Genomic DNA, 26760 nt, shown 5'->3' on the forward strand with positions numbered 1-26760 from the left:
CTTTATAACAGTCTGTAGATACTTTAGAACAGTCTGTAGTCACTTTATAACAGTCTGTAGTCACTTTAGAACAGTCTGTAGTTACTTTAGAACAGTCTGTAGTCACTTTAGAACAGTCTGTAGTTACTTTAGAACAGTCTGTAGTTACTTTAGAACAGTCTGTAGTTACTTTATAACAGTCTGTAGATACTTTAGAACAGTCTGTAGTTACTTTAGAACAGTCTGTAGTTACTTTAGAACAGTCTGTAGTTACTTTAGAACAGTCTGTAGTTACTTTAGAACAGTCTGTAGTCACTTTAGAACAGTCTGTAGTCACTTTAGAACAGTCTGTTGTTACTTTAGAACAGTCTGTAGTCACTTTAGAACAGTCTGTTGTTACTTTAGAACAGTCTGTAGTTACTTTAGAACAGTCTGTAGTTACTTTAGAACAGTCTGTAGTTACTTTAGAACAGTCTGTAGTTACTTTAGAACAGTCTGTAGTCACTTTAGGACAGTCTGTAGTAACTTTAGAACAGTCTGTAGTTACTTTAGAACAGTCTGTAGTTACTTTAGAACAGTCTGTAGTTACTTTAGAACAGTCTGTAGTTACTTTAGAACAGTCTGTAGTTACTTTAGAACAGTCTGTAGTTACTTTAGAACAGTCTGTAGTTACTTTAGAACAGTCTGTAGTTACTTTAGAACAGTCTGTAGTCACTTTAAAACAGTCTTTAGTCACTTTAGAACAGTCTGTAGTTACTTTAGAACAGTCTGTAGTTACTTTAGAACAGTCTGTAGTTACTTTAGAACAGTCTGTAGTTACTTTAGAACAGTCTGTAGTTACTTTAGAACAGTCTGTAGTTACTTTAGAACAGTCTGTAGTTACTTTAGAACAGTCTGTAGTTACTTTAGAACAGTCTGTAGTTACTTTAGAACAGTGTGCGCTCACGGCTCTACAGCGTTCTCTGCCTTCTGTCATTGTTTCTTATCTTATTGTGAAATCCTGACAGTTTCCGGTCTGTTGTGTCGCTCTTACTGTGAAGGCGTGACGGAAGTTCACGCACAGAGGCGGAAGTGATGGGAGACGCGCTGTCGGAGACGGAGCTCGAGGATTTGGTGCATTTTTCGGCGCACGAGCTGCCTGAGCGCGGCTACGGCGTCATGGAGGAGATCCGACGTCAGGGCAAGCTCTGTGACGTCACACTCAAGGTGAGACACCGGGCTGTGCGCGTGCACCGGGACCGTTTCGCGGCTAATGCTACTGCTAAAGGCTAGCTCCGTTAGCCCGGAGCTAAACAACAGCGTGACCTCTGACCCCACGGGCACTTGCTTCCAGGACCAGGACCAAAACTAAGTCTTCTGTCAGTTCTGCTCATCTGAAATCAACTTAGAATGATCAACGTCCAGATTCCAGTATATTCTAGGTCCTGGTCCTGGTCCAGGAGCAGGAGGACCTGGTCCTGGTCCTGGTCCAGGAGCAGGAGGACCTGGTCCTGGTCCTGGTCCAGGAGCAGGAGGACCTGGTCCTGCTCCTGGACCAGGAGCAGGTCCAGGTCCGGGACCAGGATCAAGAGATCTAGGGTCCTGGAACAGGGACAGGAGTCCAAGACTGGAGTACTGGTTCAGCTCAGAATCCTCTGTAGAGTAGTAGTGGCCATGTTTGTTTGACCTTGTCCTCAGGTCACAGACTCACATGTGTCCTTGTCCTCGGGTCACAGACTCACATGTGTCCTTGTCCTCGGGTCACAGACTCACATGTGTCCTTGTCCTCGGGTCACAGACTCACATGTGTCCTTGTCCTCGGGTCACAGACTCACATGTGTCCTTGTCCTCGGGTCACAGACTCACATGTGTCCTTGTCCTCGGGTCACAGACTCACATGTGTCCTTGTCCTCGGGTCACAGACTCACATGTGTCCTTGTCCTCGGGTCACAGACTCACATGTGTCCTTGTCCTCGGGTCACAGACTCACATGTGTCCTTGTCCTCGGGTCACAGACTCACATGTGTCCTTGTCCTCGGGTCACAGACTCACATGTGTCCTTGTCCTCGGGTCACAGACTCACATGTGTCCTTGTCCTCGGGTCACAGACTCACATGTGTCCTTGTCCTCGGGTCACAGACTCACATGTGTCCTTGTCCTCGGGTCACAGACTCACATGTGTCCTTGTCCTCGGGTCACAGACTCACATGTGTCCTTGTCCTCCTTGTCCTCAGGTCGGGGAGCATAAGTTCAGCGCTCACAGGATCGTGTTGGCCGCTTCCATCCCGTATTTCCACGCCATGTTCACCTCTGACATGGCCGAGAGCAAACAGGACCAGATCCTCATGCAGGGGATGGACCCCAGGTGAGACCCTGACCCTAACCCTCATCCTGACCCTAACCCTGACCCTGACCCTCCTCCTGACCCTGACTCTCCTCCTGACCCTCACCCTGACCCTCATCCTGACCCTCATCCTGACCCTCACCCTAACCCTGACCCTCATCCTGACCCTCACCCTGACCCTCACCCTGACCCTCACCCTGACCCTCACCCTGACCCTCATCCTGACCCTCACCCTGACCCTAACCCTCACCCTGACCCTCATCCTGACCCTAACCCTCACCCTGACCCTAACCCTCATCCTGACCCTCACCCTGACCCTCACCCTGACCCTCACCCTGACCCTCACCCTGACCCTCACCCTGACCCTCACCCTGACCCTCATCCTGACCCTCACCCTGACCCTAACCCTCACCCTGACCCTCATCCTGACCCTCATCCTGACCCTGACCCTCATCCTGACCCTCATCCTGACCCTCATCCTGACCCTTACCCTCATCCTGACCCTCACCCTGATCCTCACCCTCACCCTGACCCTCACCCTGACCCTCATCCTGACCCTCACCCTGACCCTCACCCTGACCCTCATCCTGACCCTAACCCTGACCCTAACCCTCATCCTGACCCTCATCCTGACCCTAACCCTCACCCTGACCCTCATCCTGACCCTGACCCTCATCCTGACCCTAACCCTCACCCTGACCCTCATCCTGACCCTAACCCTCATCCTGACCCTGACCCTCATCCTGACCCTCATCCTGACCCTAACCCTCATCCTGACCCTGACCCTCATCCTGACCCTCACCCTGACCCTAACCCTCACCCTGACCCTCATCCTGACCCTGACCCTCATCCTGACCCTCATCCTGACACTTACCCTCATCCTGACCCTCACCCTGACCCTCACCCTGACCCTCACCCTGACCCTGACCCTCATCCTGACCCTCATCCTGACCCTCACCCTGACCCTGACCCTCATCCTGACCCTAACCCTCATCCTGACCCTGACCCTCATCCTGACCCTAACCCTCACCCTGACCCTCATCCTGACCCTGACCCTCATCCTGACCCTCATCCTGACCCTAACCCTCATCCTGACCCTAACCCTCATCCTCACCCTGACCCTCATCCTGACCCTAACCCTGACCCTAACCCTCATCCTGACCCTCATCCTGACCCTAACCCTCACCCTGACCCTAACCCTCATCCTGACCCTGACCCTCATCCTGACCCTCATCCTGACCCTAACCCTCACCCTGACCCTCATCCTGACCCTGACCCTCATCCTGACCCTCATCCTGACCCTAACCCTCATCCTGACCCTAACCCTCATCCTCACCCTGACCCTCATCCTGACCCTAACCCTGACCCTAACCCTCATCCTGACCCTCATCCTGACCCTAACCCTCACCCTGACCCTCATCCTGACCCTGACCCTCATCCTGACCCTAACCCTCACCCTGACCCTCATCCTGACCCTGACCCTCATCCTGACCCTGACCCTCATCCTGACCCTAACCCTCATCCTGACCCTAACCCTCATCCTGACCCTGACCCTCATCCTGACCCTCACCCTGACCCTGACCCTTGAAAATAACAGTTTTGCCCTTGAAATTCCAACAAACGAGGAGTAAGAGATGAACAAACCAGGAAAAGGATCAAGAGGCAGAAATGTGCTCTGTGTTCTCTCCTCTGACGTTCTCCTGACATTCTCCTGACGTTCTCCTGACGTTCCCCTGGCGTTCTCCTGACGTTCCCCTGACGTTCTCCTGACGTTCCCCTGATGTTCCCCTGGCGTTCCCCTGACGTTCTCCTGACGTTCTCTTGACGTTCCCCTGACGTTCCCCTGACGTTCCCCTGACGTTCTCCTAACGTTCTCCAGGCGTTCCCCTGACGTTCTCCTGTTCTCCTGACGTTCCCCTGACGTTCCCCTGACGTTCTCTTGACGTTCCCCTGACGTTCCCCTGACGTTCCCCTGACGTTCCCCTGACGTTCTCCTAACGTTCTCCAGGCGTTCCCCTGACGTTCTCCTGTTCTCCTGACGTTCCCCTGACGTTCCCCTGACGTTCTCCTGACGTTCTCCTGACGTTCCCCTGACGTTCTCCTCACGTTCCCCTGATGTTCCCCTGGCGTTCTCCTGGCGTTCTCCTGGCGTTCTCCTGACGTTCCCCTGGCGTTCTCCTGACGTTCCCCTGATGTTCTCCTGGCGTTCTCCTGACGTTGTCTTAACGTTCTCCTGACGTTCCCCTGACATTCTCCTGTTCCCCTGACATTCCTAACGTTCTCCAGGCGTTCCCCTGACGTTCTCCTGACGTTCCCCTGACGTTCTCCTGACGTTCCCCTGACGTTCTCCTGACGTTCCCCTGACGTTCCCCTGGCGTTCTCCTGGCGTTCCCCTGACGTTCCCCTGACGTTCCCCTGACGTTCTCCTGGCGTTCCCCTGACGTTCTCCTGGCGTTCTCCTGGAGTTCCCCTGACGTTCTCCTGACGTTCCCCTGACGTTCTCCTGGGGTTCTCCTGACGTTCTCCTCACGTTCCCCTGATGTTCTCCTGGCGTTCTCCTGGCGTTCTCCTGACGTTCCCCTGGCGTTCTCCTGGCGTTCTCCTGACATTCCCCTGACTTTCTCCTGGTGTTCTGACGTTCCCATGACGTTCTCCTGACGTCCCCCTGACGTTCTCCTGACGTTTTCCTGACGTTCCCCTGACGTTTTCCTAATGTTCCCCGACGTTTTCCTGACGTTCTCCTGACGTTTTCCTCATTTTTTCCAGACGTTTTCCTGACGTTTTCCTGACGTTCTCCTGACGTTCTCCTGACGTTTTCCTGACGTTCTCCTGACGTTCCCCTGACGTTCTCCTGACGTTCCCCTGACGTTCTCCTGACGTTTTCCTGACGTTTTCCTGACGTTCTCCTGACGTTCCCCTGACGTTCTCCTGACATTCTCCTGACGTTCTCCTGACGTTCCCCTGGCGTTCCCCTGACGTTCCCCTGACGTTCTCCTGACGTTCCCCTGATGTTCCCCTGGCGTTCCCCTGACGTTCTCCTGACGTTCTCTTGACGTTCCCCTGACGTTCCCCTGACGTTCCCCTGACGTTCTCCTAACGTTCTCCAGGCGTTCCCCTGACGTTCTCCTGTTCTCCTGACGTTCCCCTGACGTTCCCCTGACGTTCCCCTGACGTTCCCCTGACGTTCCCCTGACGTTCTCTTGACGTTCCCCTGACGTTCCCCTGACGTTCCCCTGACGTTCCCCTGACGTTCTCCTAACGTTCTCCAGGCGTTCCCCTGACGTTCTCCTGTTCTCCTGACGTTCCCCTGACGTTCCCCTGACGTTCCCCTGACGTTCTCCTGACGTTCTCCTGACGTTCCCCTGACGTTCTCCTCACGTTCCCCTGATGTTCCCCTGGCGTTCTCCTGGCGTTCTCCTGGCGTTCCCCTGATGTTCTCCTGGCGTTCTCCTGACGTTCCCCTGATGTTCTCCTGGCGTTCTCCTGACGTTGTCTTAACGTTCTCCTGACGTTCCCCTGACATTCTCCTGTTCCCCTGACATTCCTAACGTTCTCCAGGCGTTCCCCTGACGTTCTCCTGACGTTCCCCTGACGTTCTCCTGACGTTCCCCTGACGTTCCCCTGGCGTTCTCCTGGCGTTCCCCTGACGTTCCCCTGACGTTCCCCTGACGTTCTCCTGGCGTTCTCCTGGAGTTCCCCTGACGTTCCCCTGACGTTCTCCTGGGGTTCTCCTGACGTTCTCCTCACGTTCCCCTGATGTTCTCCTGGCGTTCTCCTGGCGTTCTCCTGACGTTCCCCTGGCGTTCTCCTGGCGTTCTCCTGACATTCCCCTGACTTTCTCCTGGTGTTCTGACGTTCCCATGACGTTCTCCTGACGTCCCCCTGACGTTCTCCTGACGTTTTCCTGACGTTCCCCTGACGTTTTCCTAATGTTCCCCGACGTTTTCCTGACGTTCTCCTGACGTTTTCCTCATTTTTTCCAGACGTTTTCCTGACGTTTTCCTGACGTTCTCCTGACGTTCTCCTGACGTTTTCCTGACGTTCTCCTGACGTTCCCCTGACGTTCCCCTGACGTTCCCCTGACGTTCCCCTGACGTTCCCCTGACGTTCTCCTGACGTTTTCCTGACGTTTTCCTGACGTTCTCCTGACGTTCTCCTGACGTTTTCCTGATGTTCTCCTGACGTCCCCCTGACGTTTTCCTGACGTTCTCCTGACGTCCCCCTGACGTCCTCCTGACGTCCCCCTGACGTTTTCCTGACGTTCTCCTGACGTCCCCCTGACGTTCTCCTGACGTCCCCCTGACGTCCTCCTGACGTCCCCCTGACGTTCTCCTGACGTTCCCCTGACGTTCTCCTGGTGTTCTCCTGACGTTCTCCTCACGTTCCCCTGATGTTCTCCTGGCGTTCTCCTGACGTTCCCCTGGCGTTCTCCTGGCGTTCTCCTGGCGTTCTCCTGACATTCCCCTGACTTTCTCCTGGCGTTCTGACGTTCCCCTGACGTTCCCCTGACGTTCTCCTGACGTCCCCCTGACGTTCTCCTGACGTTTTCCTGACGTTCCCCTGACGTTCCCCTGACGTTTTCCTAATGTTCCCCGACATTTTCCTGACGTTCTCCTGACGTTTTCCTGACGTTTTCCTGACGTTCCCCTGACGTTCCCCTGACGCTCCCCTGACGTTCCCCTGACGTTCCCCTGATGTTCCCCTGACGTTCTCCTGACGTTCTCCTGACGTTTTCCTGACGTTTTCCTGACGTTCTCCTGACGTCCCCCTGACGTTTTCCTGACGTTCTCCTGACGTCCCCCTGACGTCCTCCTGACGTCCTCCTGACGTCCCCCTGACGTCCCCCTGACGTTCTCCTGACGTCCCCCTGACGTCCTCCTGACGTTCCCCTGACGTTCTCCTGACGTTCCCCTGATGTTCCCCTGGCGTTCCCCTGACGTTCTCCTGACGTTCTCTTGACGTTCCCCTGACGTTCCCCTGACGTTCTCCTAACGTTCTCCAGGCGTTCCCCTGACGTTCTCCTGTTCTCCTGACGTTCCCCTGACGTTCCCCTGACGTTCTCTTGACGTTCCCCTGACGTTCCCCTGACGTTCCCCTGACGTTCTCCTAACGTTCTCCAGGCGTTCCCCTGACGTTCTCCTGTTCCCCTGACGTTCCCCTGACGTTCCCCTGACGTTCCCCTGACGTTCTCCTGACGTTCTCCTGACGTTCTCCTGACGTTCCCCTGACGTTCTCCTGACGTTCCCCTGACGTTCTCCTCACGTTCCCCTGATGTTCCCCTGGCGTTCTCCTGGCGTTCTCCTGGCGTTCTCCTGACGTTCCCCTGGCGTTCTCCTGACGTTCCCCTGATGTTCTCCTGGTGTTCTCCTGACGTTGTCTTAACGTTCTCCTGACGTTCCCCTGACATTCTCCTGTTCCCCTGACATTCCTAACGTTCTCCAGGCGTTCCCCTGACGTTCTCCTGACGTTCCCCTGACGTTCCCCTGACGTTCCCCTGACGTTCCCCTGGCGTTCTCCTGGCGTTCCCCTGACGTTCCCCTGACGTTCCCCTGACGTTCTCCTGGCGTTCCCCTGACGTTCTCCTGGCGTTCTCCTGGAGTTCCCCTGACGTTCTCCTGACGTTCCCCTGACGTTCTCCTGGGGTTCTCCTGACGTTCTCCTCACGTTCCCCTGATGTTCTCCTGGCGTTCTCCTGGCGTTCTCCTGACGTTCCCCTGGCGTTCTCCTGGCGTTCTCCTGACATTCCCCTGACTTTCTCCTGGTGTTCTGACGTTCCCATGACGTTCTCCTGACGTCCCCCTGACGTTCTCCTGACGTTTTCCTGACGTTCCCCTGACGTTTTCCTAATGTTCCCCGACGTTTTCCTGACGTTCTCCTGACGTTTTCCTCATTTTTTCCAGACGTTTTCCTGACGTTTTCCTGACGTTCTCCTGACGTTCTCCTGACGTTTTCCTGACGTTTTCCTGACGTTCTCCTGACGTTCCCCTGACGTTCCCCTGACGTTCTCCTGACGTTCCCCTGACGTTCCCCTGACGTTCTCCTGACGTTCTCCTGACGTTCCCCTGACGTTCTCCTGACGTTTTCCTGATGTTCTCCTGACGTCCCCCTGACGTTTTCCTGACGTTCTCCTGACGTCCCCCTGACGTCCTCCTGACGTCCCCCTGACGTTTTCCTGACGTTTTCCTGACGTTCTCCTGACGTCCCCCTGACATTCTCCTGACGTCCCCCTGACGTCCTCCTGACGTCCCCCTGACGTCCCCCTGACGTTCTCCTGACGTTCCCCTGACGTTCTCCTGGTGTTCTCCTGACGTTCTCCTCACGTTCCCCTGATGTTCTCCTGGCGTTCTCCTGACGTTCCCCTGGCGTTCTCCTGGCGTTCTCCTGGCGTTCTCCTGACATTCCCCTGACTTTCTCCTGGCGTTCTGACGTTCCCCTGACGTTCCCCTGACGTTCTCCTGACGTCCCCCTGACGTTCTCCTGACGTTTTCCTGACGTTCCCCTGACGTTCCCCTGACGTTTTCCTAATGTTCCCCGACGTTTTCCTGACGTTCTCCTGACGTTTTCCTGACGTTTTCCTGACGTTCCCCTGACGTTCCCCTGACGCTCCCCTGACGTTCCCCTGATGTTCTCCTGACGTTCCCCTGACGTTCTCCTGACGTTCTCCTGACGTTTTCCTGACGTTTTCCTGACGTTCTCCTGACGTCCCCCTGACGTTTTCCTGACGTTCTCCTGACGTCCCCCTGACGTCCTCCTGACGTCCTCCTGACGTCCCCCTGACGTCCCCCTGACGTTCTCCTGACGTCCCCCTGACGTCCTCCTGACGTTCCCCTGACGTTCTCCTGACGTTCCCCTGATGTTCCCCTGGCGTTCCCCTGACGTTCTCTTGACGTTCTCTTGACGTTCCCCTGACGTTCCCCTGACGTTCCCCTGACGTTCTCCTAACGTTCTCCAGGCGTTCCCCTGACGTTCTCCTGACGTTCCCCTGACGTTCCCCTGACGTTCCCCTGACGTTCTCTTGACGTTCCCCTGACGTTCCCCTGACGTTCCCCTGACGTTCTCCTAACGTTCTCCAGGCGTTCCCCTGACGTTCTCCTGTTCTCCTGACGTTCCCCTGACGTTCCCCTGACGTTCCCCTGACGTTCTCCTGACGTTCTCCTGACGTTCCCCTGACGTTCTCCTCACGTTCCCCTGGCGTTCTCCTGGCGTTCTCCTGGCGTTCTCCTGACGTTCCCCTGGCGTTCTCCTGACGTTCCCCTGATGTTCTCCTGGTGTTCTCCTGACGTTGTCTTAACGTTCTCCTGACGTTCCCCTGACATTCTCCTGTTCCCCTGACATTCCTAACGTTCTCCAGGCGTTCCCCTGACGTTCTCCTGACGTTCCCCTGACGTTCTCCTGACGTTCCCCTGACGTTCTCCTGACGTTCCCCTGACGTTCCCCTGGCGTTCTCCTGGCGTTCCCCTGACGTTCCCCTGACGTTCCCCTGACGTTCTCCTGGCGTTCCCCTGACGTTCTCCTGGCGTTCTCCTGGAGTTCCCCTGACGTTCCCCTGACGTTCCCCTGACGTTCTCCTGGGGTTCTCCTGACGTTCTCCTCACGTTCCCCTGATGTTCTCCTGGCGTTCTCCTGGCGTTCTCCTGACGTTCCCCTGGCGTTCTCCTGGCGTTCTCCTGACATTCCCCTGACTTTCTCCTGGTGTTCTGACGTTCCCATGACGTTCTCCTGACGTCCCCCTGACGTTCTCCTGACGTTTTCCTGACGTTCCCCTGACGTTTTCCTAATGTTCCCCGACGTTTTCCTGACGTTCTCCTGACGTTTTCCTCATTTTTTCCAGACGTTTTCCTGACGTTTTCCTGACGTTTTCCTGACGTTCTCCTGACGTTCTCCTGACGTTTTCCTGACGTTCTCCTGACGTTCCCCTGACGTTCCCCTGACGTTCTCCTGACGTTCTCCTGACGTTCCCGACGTTCCCCTGACGTTCTCCTGACGTTTTCCTGACGTTCTCCTGACGTTCCCCTGACGTTCTCCTGACGTTTTCCTGATGTTCTCCTGACGTCCCCCTGACGTTTTCCTGACGTTCTCCTGACGTCCCCCTGACGTCCTCCTGACGTCCCCCTGACGTTTTCCTGACGTTCTCCTGACGTTTTCCTGACGTTTTCCTGACGTTCTCCTGACGTTCCCCTGACGTTCCCCTGACGTTCCCCTGACGTTCCCCTGACGTTCTCCTGACGTTTTCCTGACGTTTTCCTGACGTTCTCCTGACGTTCCTCTGACGTTCTCCTGACGTTTTCCTGATGTTCTCCTGACGTCCCCCTGACGTTTTCCTGACGTTCTCCTGACGTCCCCCTGACGTCCTCCTGACGTCCCCCTGACGTTTTCCTGACGTTCTCCTGACGTCCCCCTGACATTCTCCTGACGTCCCCCTGACGTCCTCCTGACGTCCCCCTGACGTTCTCCTGACGTTCCCCTGACGTTCTCCTGGTGTTCTCCTGACGTTCTCCTCACGTTCCCCTGATGTTCTCCTGGCGTTCTCCTGACGTTCCCCTGGCGTTCTCCTGGCGTTCTCCTGGCGTTCTCCTGACATTCCCCTGACTTTCTCCTGGCGTTCTGACGTTCCCCTGACGTTCCCCTGACGTTCTCCTGACGTCCCCCTGACGTTCTCCTGACGTTTTCCTGACGTTCCCCTGACGTTCCCCTGACGTTTTCCTAATGTTCCCCGACGTTTTCCTGACGTTCTCCTGACGTTTTCCTGACGTTTTCCTGACGCTCCCCTGACGCTCCCCTGACGCTCCCCTGACGTTCCCCTGACGTTCCCCTGACGTTCCCCTGACGTTCTCCTGACGTTCCCCTGACGTTCTCCTGACGTTCTCCTGACGTTTTCCTGACGTTTTCCTGACGTTCTCCTGACGTCCCCCTGACGTTTTCCTGACGTTCTCCTGACGTCCCCCTGACGTCCTCCTGACGTCCTCCTGACGTCCCCCTGACGTCCCCCTGACGTTCTCCTGACGTCCCCCTGACGTCCCCCTGACGTTCTCCTGACGTTCCCCTGACGTTCCCCTGGCGTTCCCCTGACGTTCTCCTGACGTTCTCTTGACGTTCCCCTGACGTTCCCCTGACGTTCCCCTGACGTTCTCCTAACGTTCTCCAGGCGTTCCCCTGACGTTCTCCTGTTCTCCTGACGTTCCCCTGACGTTCCCCTGACGTTCCCCTGACGTTCTCTTGACGTTCCCCTGACGTTCCCCTGACGTTCCCCTGACGTTCCCCTGACGTTCTCCTAACGTTCTCCAGGCGTTCCCCTGACGTTCTCCTGTTCTCCTGACGTTCCCCTGACGTTCCCCTGACGTTCCCCTGACGTTCCCCTGACGTTCTCCTGACGTTCCCCTGACGTTCCCCTGACGTTCTCCTCACGTTCCCCTGATGTTCCCCTGGCGTTCTCCTGGCGTTCTCCTGGCGTTCTCCTGACGTTCCCCTGGCGTTCTCCTGACGTTCCCCTGATGTTCTCCTGGTGTTCTCCTGACGTTGTCTTAACGTTCTCCTGACGTTCCCCTGACATTCTCCTGTTCCCCTGACATTCCTAACGTTCTCCAGGCGTTCCCCTGACGTTCTCCTGACGTTCCCCTGACGTTCTCCTGACGTTCCCCTGACGTTCTCCTGACGTTCCCCTGACGTTCCCCTGGCGTTCTCCTGGCGTTCCCCTGACGTTCCCCTGACGTTCCCCTGACGTTCTCCTGGCGTTCCCCTGACGTTCTCCTGGCGTTCTCCTGGAGTTCCCCTGACGTTCTCCTGACGTTCCCCTGACGTTCTCCTGGGGTTCTCCTGACGTTCTCCTCACGTTCCCCTGATGTTCTCCTGGCGTTCTACTGGCGTTCTCCTGACGTTCCCCTGGCGTTCTCCTGGCGTTCTCCTGACATTCCCCTGACTTTCTCCTGGTGTTCTGACGTTCCCATGACGTTCTCCTGACGTCCCCCTGACGTTCTCCTGACGTTTTCCTGACGTTCCCCTGACGTTTTCCTAATGTTCCCCGACGTTTTCCTGACGTTTTCCTGACGTTCTCCTGACGTTTTCCTCATTTTTTCCAGACGTTTTCCTGACGTTTTCCTGACGTTCTCCTGACGTTCTCCTGACGTTTTCCTGACGTTCTCCTGACGTTCCCCTGACGTTCCCCTGACGTTCTCCTGACGTTCCCCTGACGTTCCCCTGACGTTCTCCTGACGTTTTCCTGACGTTCTCCTGACGTTCCCCTGACGTTCTCCTGACGTTTTCCTGATGTTCTCCTGACGTCCCCCTGACGTTTTCCTGACGTTCTCCTGACGTCCCCCTGACGTCCTCCTGACGTCCCCCTGACGTTTTCCTGACGTTTTCCTGACGTTCTCCTGACGTCCCCCTGACATTCTCCTGACGTCCCCCTGACGTCCTCCTGACGTCCCCCTGACGTCCCCCTGACGTTCTCCTGACGTTCCCCTGACGTTCTCCTGGTGTTCTCCTGACGTTCTCCTCACGTTCCCCTGATGTTCTCCTGGCGTTCCCCTGACGTTCTCCTGGCGTTCTCCTGGCGTTCTCCTGACATTCCCCTGACTTTCTCCTGGCGTTTTCCTGACGTTCCCCTGACGTTCCCCTGACGTTTTCCTAATGTTCCCCGACGTTTTCCTGACGTTCTCCTGACGTTTTCCTGACGTTTTCCTGACGTTCCCCTGACGTTCCCCTGACGCTCCCCTGACGTTCCCCTGACGTTCCCCTGATGTTCTCCTGACGTTCCCCTGACGTTCTCCTGACGTTCTCCTGACGTTTTCCTGACGTTTTCCTGACGTTCTCCTGACGTCCCCCTGACGTTTTCCTGACGTTTTCCTGACGTTCTCCTGACGTCCCCCTGACGTCCTCCTGACGTCCTCCTGACGTCCCCCTGACGTCCCCCTGACGTTCTCCTGACGTCCCCCTGACGTCCCCCTGACGTTCCCCTGACGTTCTCCTGACGTTCCCCTGGCGTTCCCCTGACGTTCTCCTGACGTTCTCTTGACGTTCCCCTGACGTTCCCCTGACGTTCTCCTAACGTTCTCCAGGCGTTCCCCTGACGTTCTCCTGTTCTCCTGACGTTCCCCTGACGTTCCCCTGACGTTCCCCTGACGTTCTCCTAACGTTCTCCAGGCGTTCCCCTGACGTTCTCCTGTTCTCCTGACGTTCCCCTGACGTTCCCCTGACGTTCCCCTGACGTTCTCCTGACGTTCTCCTGACGTTCCCCTGACGTTCTCCTCACGTTCCCCTGATGTTCCCCTGGCGTTCTCCTGGCGTTCTCCTGGCGTTCTCCTGACGTTCCCCTGGCGTTCTCCTGACGTTCCCCTGATCTTCTCCTGGTGTTCTCCTGACGTTGTCTTAACGTTCTCCTGACGTTCCCCTGACATTCTCCTGTTCCCCTGACATTCCTAACGTTCTCCAGGCGTTCCCCTGACGTTCTCCTGACGTTCCCCTGACGTTCTCCTGACGTTCCCCTGACGTTCTCCTGACGTTCCCCTGACGTTCCCCTGGCGTTCTCCTGGCGTTCCCCTGACGTTCCCCTGACGTTCCCCTGACGTTCTCCTGGCGTTCCCCTGACGTTCTCCTGGCGTTCTCCTGGAGTTCCCCTGACGTTCTCCTGACGTTCCCCTGACGTTCTCCTGGGGTTCTCCTGACGTTCTCCTCACGTTCCCCTGATGTTCTCCTGGCGTTCTCCTGGCGTTCTCCTGACGTTCCCCTGGCGTTCTCCTGGCGTTCTCCTGACATTCCCCTGACTTTCTCCTGGTGTTCTGACGTTCCCATGACGTTCTCCTGACGTCCCCCTGACGTTCTCCTGACGTTTTCCTGACGTTCCCCTGACGTTTTCCTAATGTTCCCCGACGTTTTCCTGACGTTCTCCTGACGTTTTCCTCATTTTTTCCAGACGTTTTCCTGACGTTTTCCTGACGTTTTCCTGACGTTCTCCTGACGTTCTCCTGACGTTTTCCTGACGTTCTCCTGACGTTCCCCTGACGTTCCCCTGACGTTCTCCTGACGTTCCCCTGACGTTCCCCTGACGTTCTCCTGACGTTTTCCTGACGTTCTCCTGACGTTCCCCTGACGTTCTCCTGACGTTTTCCTGATGTTCTCCTGACGTCCCCCTGACGTTTTCCTGACGTTCTCCTGACGTCCCCCTGACGTCCTCCTGACGTCCCCCTGACGTTTTCCTGACGTTTTCCTGACGTTCTCCTGACGTCCCCCTGACATTCTCCTGACGTCCCCCTGACGTCCTCCTGACGTCCCCCTGACGTCCCCCTGACGTTCTCCTGACGTTCCCCTGACGTTCTCCTGGCGTTCTCCTGACGTTCTCCTCACGTTCCCCTGATGTTCTCCTGGCGTTCTCCTGACGTTCCCCTGGCGTTCTCCTGGCGTTCTCCTGGCGTTCTCCTGGCGTTCTCCTGACATTCCCCTGACTTTCTCCTGGCGTTCTGACGTTCCCCTGACGTTCCCCTGACGTTCTCCTGACGTCCCCCTGACGTTCTCCTGACGTTTTCCTGACGTTCCCCTGACGTTCCCCTGACGTTTTCCTAATGTTCCCCGACGTTTTCCTGACGTTCTCCTGACGTTCTCCTGACGTTCTCCTGACGTTTTCCTGACGTTTTCCTGACGTTCCCCTGACGTTCCCCTGACGCTCCCCTGACGTTCCCCTGACGTTCCCCTGATGTTCTCCTGACGTTCCCCTGACGTTCTCCTGACGTTCTCCTGACGTTTTCCTGACGTTCTCCTGACGTCCCCCTGACCTTTTCCTGACGTTCTCCTGACGTCCCCCTGACGTCCTCCTGACGTCCTCCTGACGTCCCCCTGACGTTCTCCTGACGTCCCCCTGACGTCCCCCTGACGTTCTCCTGACGTCCCCCTGACGTCCTCCTGACGTCCCCCTGACGTTCCCCTGACGTTTTCCTAATGTTCCCCGACGTTTTCCTGACGTTCTCCTGACGTTTTCCTGACGTTCTCCTGACGTTTTCCTGACGTTTTCCTGACGTTCCCCTGACGTTCCCCTGACGTTCCCCTGATGTTCTCCTGACGTTCCCCTCACGTTCCCCTGACGTTCCCCTGACGTTCTCCTGACGTTCTCCTGACGTTTTCCTGACGTTTTCCTGACGTTCTCCTGACGTCCCCCTGACGTCCCCCTGACGTTTTCCTGACGTTCTCCTGACGTCCCCCTGACGTCCTCCTGACGTCCTCCTGACGTCCCCCTGACGTTTTCCTGACGTTCTCCTGACGTCCCCCTGACGTTCTCCTGACGTCCCCCTGACGTCCTCCTGACGTTCCCCTGACGTTCCCCTGATGTTCTCCTGACGTTCCCCTGACGTTCTCCTGACGTTCTCCTGACGTTTTCCTGACGTTTTCCTGACGTTCTCCTGACGTCCCCCTGACCTTTTCCTGACGTTCTCCTGACGTCCCCCTGACGTCCTCCTGACGTCCTCCTGACGTCCCCCTGACGTTCTCCTGACGTCCCCCTGACGTCCCCCTGACGTTCTCCTGACGTCCCCCTGACGTCCTCCTGACGTCCCCCTGACGTTCCCCTGACGTTTTCCTAATGTTCCCCGACGTTTTCCTGACGTTCTCCTGACGTTTTCCTGACGTTTTCCTGACGTTCCCCTGACGTTCCCCTGACGTTCCCCTGACGTTCCCCTGACGTTCCCCTGATGTTCTCCTGACGTTCCCCTCACGTTCCCCTGACGTTCCCCTGACGTTCTCCTGACGTTCTCCTGACGTTTTCCTGACGTTTTCCTGACGTTCTCCTGACGTCCCCCTGACGTCCCCCTGACGTTTTCCTGACGTTCTCCTGACGTCCCCCTGACGTCCTCCTGACGTCCTCCTGACGTCCCCCTGACGTTTTCCTGACGTTCTCCTGACGTCCCCCTGACGTCCCCCTGACGTTCTCCTGACGTCCCCCTGACGTCCTCCTGACGTTCCCCTGACGTTCCCCTGATGTTCTCCTGACGTTCCCCTGACGTTCCCCTGACGTTCTCCTGACGTTTTCCTGACGTTTTCCTGACGTTCTCCTGACGTCCCCCTGACCTTTTCCTGACGTTCTCCTGACGTCCCCCTGACGTCCTCCTGACGTCCTCCTGACGTCCTCCTGACGTCCCCCTGACGTTCCCCTGACGTTTTCCTAATGTTCCCCGACGTTTTCCTGACGTTCTCCTGACGTTTTCCTGACGTTTTCCTGACGTTCCCCTGACGTTCCCCTGACGTTCCCCTGACGTTCCCCTGATGTTCTCCTGACGTTCCCCTCACGTTCCCCTGACGTTCCCCTGACGTTCTCCTGACGTTCTCCTGACGTTTTCCTGACGTTTTCCTGACGTTCTCCTGACGTCCCCCTGACGTCCCCCTGACGTTTTCCTGACGTTCTCCTGACGTCCCCCTGACGTCCTCCTGACGTCCTCCTGACGTCCCCCTGACGTTTTCCTGACGTTCTCCTGACGTCCCCCTGACGTCCCCCTGACGTTCTCCTGACGTCCCCCTGACGTCCTCCTGACGTTCCCCTGACGTTCCCCTGATGTTCTCCTGACGTTCCCCTGACGTTCCCCTGACGTTCTCCTGACGTTTTCCTGACGTTTTCCTGACGTTCTCCTGACGTCCCCCTGACCTTTTCCTGACGTTCTCCTGACGTCCCCCTGACGTCCTCCTGACGTCCTCCTGACGTCCTCCTGACGTCCCCCTGACGTTCCCCTGACGTTTTCCTAATGTTCCCCGACGTTTTCCTGACGTTCTCCTGACGTTCTCCTGACGTTTTCCTGACGTTTTCCTGACGTTCCCCTGACGTTCCCCTGACGTTCCCCTGACGTTCCCCTGATGTTCTCCTGACGTTCCCCTCACGTTCCCCTGACGTTCCCCTGACGTTCTCCTGACGTTCTCCTGACGTTTTCCTGACGTTTTCCTGACGTTCTCCTGACGTCCCCCTGACGTCCCCCTGACGTTTTCCTGACGTTCTCCTGACGTCCCCCTGACGTCCTCCTGACGTCCTCCTGACGTCCCCCTGACGTTTTCCTGACGTTCTCCTGACGTCCCCCTGACGTCCCCCTGACGTTCTCCTGACGTCCCCCTGACGTCCTCCTGACGTCCCCCTGACGTTCTCCTGTTCTCCTCAGTGCTCTGGAAGCTCTCATAAACTTTGCGTACAGTGGACACATCGCCATCGACCAACAGAACGTCCAGAACCTCCTGATGGGAGCGAGTTTCCTCCAGCTGCAGAACGTGAAGGAGGCGTGTTGTACCTTCCTCCAGCAGCGGTGAGACACGAGAGACACACGAGAGACACACGAGAGACACGAGAGACACGAGAGACACGAGAGACACGAGAGACACACGAGAGACACGAGAGACACACGAGAGACACGAGAGACACACGAGAGACACACGAGACACACGAGACACGAGAGACACGAGAGACACGAGAGACACGAGAGACACACGAGACACACGAGAGACACACGAGAGACACACGAGAGACACACGAGACACACGAGACACGAGAGACACACGAGAGACACACGAGAGACACACGAGAGACACACGAGAGACACACGAGAGAAACGAGAGAGACACATGAGACACATGACACAACCGAGGGCCACACACACGAGAGACATGAGACACACACACAAGAGACATGAGACACACACACAAGAGACACGAGAGACACACACAAGAGACACGAGAGACACACACACGAGGCACACAAGAGAGACGCTCAAGAGACGCACAAGAAACAACACAACACAAGAGACGCACACAAGAGACGCACACAAGAGACGCACAAGAGACGCACACAACACAAGAGACACACACAAGGCATACGCAGGAGACGCACAACACGTTGCGTGTGTGTTTCAGGACCTTGCGTGTGTTTCAGGACCTTGCGTGTGTTTCAGGACGTTGTGTGTGTTTCAGGACGTTGTGTGTGTTTCAGGACGTTGTGTGTGTGTTTCCGGACCTTGCGTGTGTGTTTCAGGACCTTGCGTGTGTGTTTCAGGACCTTGCGCGTGTGTTTCAGGACCGTGTGTTTCAGGACCGTGTGTTTCAGGACCGTGTGTTTCAGGACCGTGTGTTTCAGGACCTTGCGTGTGTTTCAGGACCGTGTGTTTCAGGACCGTGTGTTTCAGGACCGTGCGTGTGTTTCAGGACCTTGCGTGTGTTTCAGGACCGTGTGTTTCAGGACCGTGTGTTTCAGGACCTTGCGTGTGTTTCAGGACCGTGTGTTTCAGGACCGTGTGTTTCAGGACCTTGCGTGTGTTTCAGGACGTTGCGTGTGTTTCAGGACGTTGTGTGTGTTTCAGGACGTTGCGTGTGTTTCAGGACCTTGCGTGTGTTTCAGGACCGTGTGTTTCAGGACCGTGTGTTTAAGGACCTTGCGTGTGTTTCAGGACCTTGTGTGTTTCAGGACCGTGTGTTTCAGGACCGTGTGTTTCAGGACCTTGCGTGTGTTTCAGGACCTTGCGTGTGTTTCAGGACCTTGCGTGTGTTTCAGGACCTTGCGTGTGTTTCAGGACCGTGTGTTTCAGGACCGTGTGTTTCAGGACCGTGTGTTTCAGGACCTTGCGTATGTTTCAGGACCTTGCGTGTTTCAGGACCGTGTGTTTCAGGACCTTCCGTGTGTTTCAGGACCTTGCGTGTGTTTCAGGACCTTGCGTGTGTTTCAGGACCGTGTGTTTCAGGACCGTGTGTTTCAGGACCTTGCGTGTGTGTTTCAGGACATTGCGTGTGTTTCAGGACCTTGCGTGTGTTTCAGGACCTTGCCTGTGTGTTTCAGGACCTTGCCTGTGTGTTTCAGGACCTTGGACCTTGCGTGTGTGTTTCAGGACCTTGCGCGTGTGTTTCAGGACCTTGCGCGTGTGTTTCAGGACCTTGCCCGTGTGTTTCAGGACCTTGCGCGTGTGTTTCAGGATCTTGCGAGTGTGTTTCAGGACCTTGCGCGTGTGTTTCATGACCTTGCGCGTGTGTTTCATGACCTTGCGCGTGTGTTTCAGGACCTTGCGCGTGTGTTTCAGGACCTTGCGCGTGTGTTTCAGGACCTTGCGTGTGTTTCAGGACCTTGCGTGTGTTTCAGGACCATGTGTGTGTTTCAGGACCATACGTGTGTTTCAGGACCATGCGTGTGTTTCAGGACCATGCGTGTGTTTCAGGACCATGCGTGTGTTTCAGGACCATGCGTGTGTTTCAGGACCATGCGTGTGTGTTTCAGGACCTTGCGTGTGTGTTTCAGGACCTTGCGTGTGTGTTTCAGGACCTTGCGTGTGTGTTTCAGGACCTTGCGTGTGTTTTGTGTTTCAGGACCTTGCGTGTGTGTTTCAGGACCTTGCGCGTGTGTTTCAGGACCTTGCGCGTGTGTTTCAGGACCTTGCGCGTGTGTTTCAGGACCTTGCGTGTGTGTTTCAGGACCTTGCGCGTGTGTTTCAGGACCTTGCGTGTGTGTTTCAGGACCTTGCGCGTGTGTTTCAGGACCTTGCGCGTGTGTTTCAGGACCTTGCGCGTGTGTTTCAGGACCTTGCGCGTGTGTTTCAGGACCTTGCGCGTGTGTTTCAGGACCTTGCGTGTGTTTCAGGACCTTGCGTGTGTTTCAGGACCTTGCGTGTGTTTCAGGATCTTGCGTGTGTGTTTCAGGATCTTGCGTGTGTGTTTCAGGACCTTGCGCGTGTTTCATGACCTTGCGCGTGTTTCATGACCTTGCGCGTGTGTTTCATGACCTTGCGCGTGTGTTTCAGGACCTTGCGCGTGTGTTTCAGGACCTTGCGCGTGTGTTTCAGGACCTTGCGCGTGTGTTTCAGGACCTTGCGCGTGTGTTTCAGGACCTTGCGCGTGTGTTTCAGGACCTTGCGCGTGTGTTTCAGGACCTTGCGCGTGTGTTTCAGGACCGTGTGTTTCAGGACCGTGTGTTTCAGGACCGTGTGTTTCAGGACCGTGTGTTTCAGGACCTTGCGTGTTTCAGGACCTTGCGTGTTTCAGGACCTTGCGTGTTTCAGGACCGTGTGTGTGTTTCAGGACCGTGTGTGTGTTTCAGGACCGTGTGTGTGTTTCAGGACCGTGTGTTTCAGGACCGTGTGTTTCAGGACCGTGTGTTTCAGGACCGTGCGTGTGTTTCAGGACCTTGCGTGTGTTTCAGGACCTTGCGTGTGTTTCAGGACCGTGTGTTTCAGGACCGTGTGTTTCAGGACCGTGTGTTTCAGGACTGTGTGTTTCAGGACCTTGCCTGTGTGTTTCAGGACCTTGCCTGTGTGTTTCAGGACCTTGCCTGTGTGTTTCAGGACCTTGCCTGTGTGTTTCAGGACCTTGCCTGTGTGTTTCAGGACCTTGCGCGTGTGTTTCAGGACCTTGCGCGTGTGTTTCAGGACCTTGCCCGTGTGTTTCAGGACCTTGCGTGTGTTTCAGGACCTTGCATGTGTTTCAGGATCTTGCGCGTGTGTTTCAGGATCTTGCGCGTGTGTTTCAGGACCTTGCGCGTGTGTTTCAGGACCTTGCGCGTGTGTTTCATGACCTTGCGCGTGTGTTTCATGACCTTGCGCGTGTGTTTCATGACCTTGCGCGTGTGTTTCAGGACCTTGCGCGTGTGTTTCAGGACCTTGCGCGTGTGTTTCAGGACCTTGCGCGTGTGTTTTAGGACCTTGCGTGTGTTTCAGGACCATGCGTGTGTTTCAGGACCATGCGTGTGTTTCAGGACCATGCGTGTGTTTCAGGACCATGCGTGTGTTTCAGGACCATGCGTGTTTTTCAGGACCATGCGTGTGTTTCAGGACCATGCGTGTGTTTCAGGACCATGCGTGTGTTTCAGGACCTTGCGTGTGTGTTTCAGGACCTTGCGTGTGTGTTTCAGGACCTTGCGTGTGTGTTTCAGGACCTTGCGTGTGTGTTTCAGGACCTTGCGTGTGTGTTTCAGGACCTTGCGTGTGTTTTGTGTTTCAGGACCTTGCGTGTGTGTTTCAGGACCTTGCGTGTGTGTTTCAGGACCTTGCGTGTGTGTTTCAGGACCTTGCGTGTGTGTTTCAGGACCTTGCGTGTGTGTTTCAGGACCTTGCGTGTGTGTTTCAGGACCTTGCGCGTGTGTTTCAGGACCTTGCGCGTGTGTTTCAGGACCTTGCGCGTGTGTTTCAGGACCTTGCGCGTGTGTTTCAGGACCTTGCGCGTGTGTTTCAGGACCTTGCGCGTGTGTTTCAGGACCTTGCGCGTGTGTTTCAGGACCTTGCGCGTGTGTTTCAGGACCTTGCGCGTGTGTTTCAGGACCTTGCGCGTGTGTTTCAGGACCTTGCGCGTGTGTTTCAGGACCTTGCGCGTGTGTTTCAGGACCTTGCCCGTGTGTTTCATGACCTTGCCCGTGTGTTTCAGGACCTTGCCCGTGTGTTTCAGGACCTTGCGCGTGTGTTTCAGGACCTTGCGCGTGTGTTTCAGGACCTTGCGCGTGTGTTTCATGACCTTGCGCGTGTGTTTCATGACCTTGCGCGTGTGTTTCAGGACCTTGCGCGTGTGTTTCAGGACCTTGCGCGTGTGTTTCAGGACCGTGTGTTTCAGGACCGTGTGTTTCAGGACCGTGTGTTTCAGGACCGTGTGTTTCAGGACCGTGTGTGTGTTTCAGGACCGTGTGTGTGTTTCAGGACCGTGTGTGTGTTTCAGGACCGTGTGTGTGTTTCAGGACCGTGTGTTTCAGGACCGTGTGTTTCAGGACCGTGTGTTTCAGGACCGTGTGTTTCAGGACCGTGTGTTTCAGGACCGTGTGTTTCAGGACCGTGTGTTTCAGGACCGTGTGTTTCAGGACCGTGTGTTTCAGGACCGTGTGTTTCAGGACCGTGTGTTTCAGGACCGTGTGTTTCAGGACCGTGCGCGTGTGTTTCAGGACCTTGCGCGTGTGTTTCAGGACCTTGCGCGTGTGTTTCAGGACCTTGCGCGTGTGTTTCAGGACCGTGCGTGTGTTTCAGGACCGTGTGTTTCAGGACCGTGTGTTTCAGGACCGTGTGTTTCAGGACCGTGTGTTTCAGGACCGTGTGTTTCAGGACCGTGTGTTTCAGGACCGTGTGTGTGTTTCAGGACCGTGTGTGTGTTTCAGGACCGTGTGTTTCAGGACCTTGCGCGTGTGTTTCAGGACCTTGCGCGTGTGTTTCAGGACCGTGCGCGTGTGTTTCAGGACCTTGCGCGTGTGTTTCAGGACCTTGCGCGTGTGTTTCAGGACCTTGCGCGTGTGTTTCAGGACCTTGCGCGTGTGTTTCAGGACCTTGCGCGTGTGTTTCAGGACCTTGCGCGTGTGTTTCAGGACCTTGCGCGTGTGTTTCAGGACCTTGGGCGTGTGTTTCAGGACCTTGCGCGTGTGTTTCAGGACCTTGCGCGTGTGTTTCAGGACCTTGCGCGTGTGTTTCAGGACCTTGGGCGTGTGTTTCAGGACCTTGCGCGTGTGTTTCAGGACCTTGCGCGTGTGTTTCAGGACCTTGCGCGTGTGTTTCAGGACCTTGCGCGTGTGTTTCAGGACCTTGCGCGTGTGTTTCAGGCTCCACCCCCTGAACGTGCTGGGCGTGCGCTCCTTCGCTGAGACGCTCATGTGCACGTCGCTGTACGAAGCGTCCAACAGTTTCCTGCAGCAGAACTTTGTGGAAGTGTCAGAGTCGGACGAGTTTCTGGCTCTGAGTTTGGAGCAACTTCTGGAGCTGACGAGCTGCGACGAGCTGAACGTGAAGGCGGAGGAGCAGGTGAGGAGCGTAACCAGACTACAGCGGGGCGGAGGAGCAGGTCCGGTCTGGTGTCTGGTCTCTAGTCTTGTCTCTGGTTTCAGGTCTTGTCTCTGGTCCACAGGTCTTGTCTCTGGTCCACAGGTCTTGTCTCTGGTCCACAGGTCTTGTCTCTGGTCCACAGGTCTTGTCTCTGGTCCACAGGTCTTGTCTCTGGTCTCAGGTCTGGTCTCTGGTCCACAGGTCTTTGAGGCGGTCCTGTCTTGGGTCCACCATGATCAGGGTCGTCAGGTGGTTCTTCCCGAGCTCCTGGAGCAGATCAGACTTCCTCTGTGCAGACCTCAGTTCCTCTCAGACAGAGTTCAGCAGGACCAGCTCCTGCGCTGCTGCCACAAGTGCAGGTAAGACCAGGCTAGCGCCCAGGCTAGCTCACTAGCTCAGAGGCTAGCGCCCAGGCTAGCTCACTAGCTCAGAGGCTAGCGCCCAGGCTAGCTCACTAGCTCAGAGGCTAGCGCCCAGGCTAGCTCGCTAGCTTACAAGGCTAGCTCGCTAGCCCCGAGACTAGCGCCAAGGCTAGCTCGCTAGGTCCGAGGCTAGCTCGCTAGCCCCAAGACTAGCGCCAAGGCTAGCTCGCTAGCTCCGAGGCTAGCTCGCTAGCGCCAAGGCTAGCTCGCTAGCTCCGAGGCTAAACCTGGTCTTTACAGGGATCTCGTGGACGAAGCAAAGGATTTCCACTTGATGCCAGAGCTCCGCCCCCTTCCTGCCTTTAAGCTCCGCCCCCGGGTGTGTTCGTCTTTGAGTGGCCTGCTGTACGCAGTGGGTGGGCTCAGCAGCACAGGTGAGTCCAGGGGTGGTCCGGGTGTGGTCCAGAGGGGACAGAATACGTGTGTTTGAACCCAGTTTTGGTCCACAGGAGACTCACTAAACCTGGTCGAGGTCTTTGATCCTGTGGCAAACTTCTGGGAGCCATGTCAGCCAATGAGAACGGCCCGCAGCCGAGTGGGCGTGGCCGTGGTCAACGGTTTGCTCTATGCAATTGGAGGATACGACGGCCAATCACGGCTCAGCACCGTCGAAGTCTACAACCCAGAGACTGACGCCTGGACCCGGGTCTCGAGTATGAGCTGCCAGCGCAGGTGAGTCCTGGTTTAGTCCTGGTTTAGTCCTGGTTTAGACCTGATTTAGTCCTGGTTTAGTCCTGGTTTAGTCCTGGTTTAGTCCTGGTTTAGTCCTGGTTTAGTCCTGGTTTAGACCTGGTTTAGACCTGGTTTAGACCTGGTTTAGTCCTGGTTTAGACCTGGTTTGAACCTGATTTAGACCTGGTTTAGACCTGATTTAGACCTGGTTTAGACCTGGTTTAGACCTGGTTTAGACCTGGTTTAGTCCTGGTTTAGACCTGGTTTAGTCCTGGTTTAGACCTGGTTTAGACCTGGTTTAGACCTGGTTTAGACCTGGTTTAGTCCTGGTTTAGTCCTGGTTTAGTCCTGGTTTAGACCCGGTTTAGACCCGGTTTAGACCCGGTTTAGACCCGGTATAGACCCGGTTTAGTCCCGGTTTAGACCCGGTTTAGACCCGGTTTAGACCTGGTTTAGACCTGGTTTAGACCTGGTTTAGACCTGGTTTAGTCCTGGTTTAGTCCTGGTTTAGTCCTGGTTTAGTCCTGGTTTAGTCCTGGTTTAGACCTGGTTTAGTCCTGGTTTGGACCTGGTTTAGACCTGGTTTAGTCCTGGTTTAGTCCTGGTTTAGACCTGGTTTAGACCTGGTTTAGTCCTGGTTTAGTCCTGGTTTAGACCTGGTTTAGACCTGGTTTAGACCTGGTTTAGACCTGGTTTAGTCCTGGTTTAGACCTGGTTTAGACCTGGTTTAGTCCTGGTTTAGTCCTGGTTTAGACCTGGTTTAGTCCTGGTTTAGACCTGGTTTAGACCTGGTTTAGACCTGGTTTAGTCCTGGTTTAGACCTTGTTTAGTCCTGTTTTAGTCCTGTTTTAGACCTGGTTTAGACCTGGTTTAGACCTGGTTTAGTCCTGGTTTGGACCTGGTTTAGTCCTGGTTTAGTCCTGGTTTAGACCTGGTTTAGTCCTGGTTTAGACCTGGTTTAGACCTGGTTTAGACCTGGTTTAGTCCTGGTTTAGACCTTGTTTAGTCCTGTTTTAGTCCTGTTTTAGACCTGGTTTAGACCTGGTTTAGACCTGGTTTAGTCCTGGTTTGGACCTGGTTTAGTCCTGGTTTAGTCCTGGTTTAGTCCTGGTTTAGACCCGGTTTAGACCCGGTTTAGACCCGGTTTAGACCCGGTTTAGACCTGGTTTAGTCCTGGTTTGGACCTGGTTTAGTCCTGGTTTAGACCTGGTTTGGACCTGGTTTAGTCCTGGTTTAGTCCTGGTTTAGACCCGGTTTAGACCCGGTTTAGACCCGGTTTAGACCCGGTTTAGACCCGGTTTAGTCCTGGTTTGGACCTGGTTTAGTCCTGGTTTAGACCTGGTTTAGTCCTGGTTTAGACCTGGTTTAGACCTGGTTTAGTCCTGGTTTAGTCCTGGTTTAGTCCTGGTTTAGACCTGGTTTAGTCCTGGTTTAGTCCTGGTTTAGTCCTGGTTTAGACCTGGTTTAGACCTGGTTTAGACCTGGTTTAGACCTGGTTTAGTCGTGGTTTAGTCCTGGTTTAGACCTGGTTTAGTCCTGGTTTGGACCTGGTTTAGTCCTGGTTTAGTCCTGGTTTAGACCCGGTTTAGACCCGGTTTAGACCCGGTTTAGACCCGGTTTAGACCCGGTTTAGTCCCGGTTTGGACCTGGTTTAGTCCTGGTTTAGACCTGGTTTGGACCTGGTTTAGTCCTGGTTTAGTCCTGGTTTAGTCCTGGTTTAGACCCGGTTTAGACCCGGTTTAGACCCGGTTTAGACCCGGTTTAGACCTGGTTTAGTCCTGGTTTGGACCTGGTTTAGTCCTGGTTTAGACCTGGTTTAGTCCTGGTTTAGACCTGGTTTAGACCTGGTTTAGTCCTGGTTTAGTCCTGGTTTAGTCCTGGTTTAGACCTGGTTTAGTCCTGGTTTAGTCCTGGTTTAGTCCTGGTTTAGTCGTGGTTTAGTCGTGGTTTAGTCCTGGTTTAGTCCTGGTTTAGACCTGGTTTAGTCCTGGTTTGGACCTGGTTTAGTCCTGGTTTAGTCCTGGTTTAGTCCTGGTTTAGACCCGGTTTAGACCCGGTTTAGACCCGGTTTAGACCCGGTTTAGACCCGGTTTAGTCCTGGTTTGGACCTGGTTTAGTCCTGGTTTAGACCTGGTTTGGACCTGGTTTAGTCCTGGTTTAGTCCTGGTTTAGACCCGGTTTAGACCCGGTTTAGACCCGGTTTAGACCCGGTTTAGTCCTGGTTTGGACCTGGTTTAGTCCTGGTTTAGACCTGGTTTAGACCTGGTTTAGTCCTGGTTTAGTCCCTGTTCTTGTCTCCTCAGTGCGATGGGGACGGTGGTCCTGGATGGACACATTTACGTTTGTGGAGGCTACGATGGAAAGTCTTCACTGAACTCGGTGGAGTGTTATTCACCTGAGACCGACAGGTAAGACCCTGTGGCTTGTGTTGTGACCCTGTGGCTTGTGTTGTGACCCTGTGGCTTGTGTTGTGACCCTGTGGCTTGTGTTGTGACCCTGTTGGCTTGTGTTGTGACCCTGTGGCTTGTGTTGTGACCCTGTGGCTTGTGTTGTGACCCTGTGGCTTGTGTTGTGACCCTGTGGCTTGTGTTGTGACCCTGTGGCTTGTGTTGTGACCCTGTGGCTTGTGTTGTGACCCTGTTGG

General features: G+C 55.4%; 2 protein-coding genes across 3 annotated transcripts in view; one reads left to right on the forward strand and one right to left on the reverse strand.

The window, feature by feature from the left end:
- The window catches only part of afg3l2 (AFG3-like AAA ATPase 2), a 511786-nt gene that overhangs the window by 5778 nt on the left and 479248 nt on the right, over window positions 1-26760 (reverse strand). The window lies entirely within an intron of this gene.
- Window positions 1014-26760, forward strand: part of klhl18 (kelch-like family member 18) — a 28641-nt gene continuing 2894 nt past the window's right edge. Inside the window, exons 1-8 of the mRNA XM_072462187.1 lie at window positions 1014-1185; window positions 2193-2323; window positions 17425-17565; window positions 22803-23001; window positions 23224-23381; window positions 23685-23818; window positions 23894-24116; window positions 26420-26524. Of these exons, the coding sequence (XP_072318288.1) occupies window positions 1054-1185; window positions 2193-2323; window positions 17425-17565; window positions 22803-23001; window positions 23224-23381; window positions 23685-23818; window positions 23894-24116; window positions 26420-26524 (1223 nt within the window). The 5' untranslated portion in view covers window positions 1014-1053. The remainder of the gene's footprint in view (window positions 1186-2192; window positions 2324-17424; window positions 17566-22802; window positions 23002-23223; window positions 23382-23684; window positions 23819-23893; window positions 24117-26419; window positions 26525-26760) is intronic.

The sequence above is a fragment of the Eucyclogobius newberryi genome, unplaced genomic scaffold (assembly GCF_026437365.1).
Source record: "Eucyclogobius newberryi isolate DKJ021-1_F unplaced genomic scaffold, fEucNew1.0.hap1 SCAF_39, whole genome shotgun sequence".
In the NCBI taxonomy this organism is placed as follows: domain Eukaryota; kingdom Metazoa; phylum Chordata; class Actinopteri; order Gobiiformes; family Gobiidae; genus Eucyclogobius; species Eucyclogobius newberryi.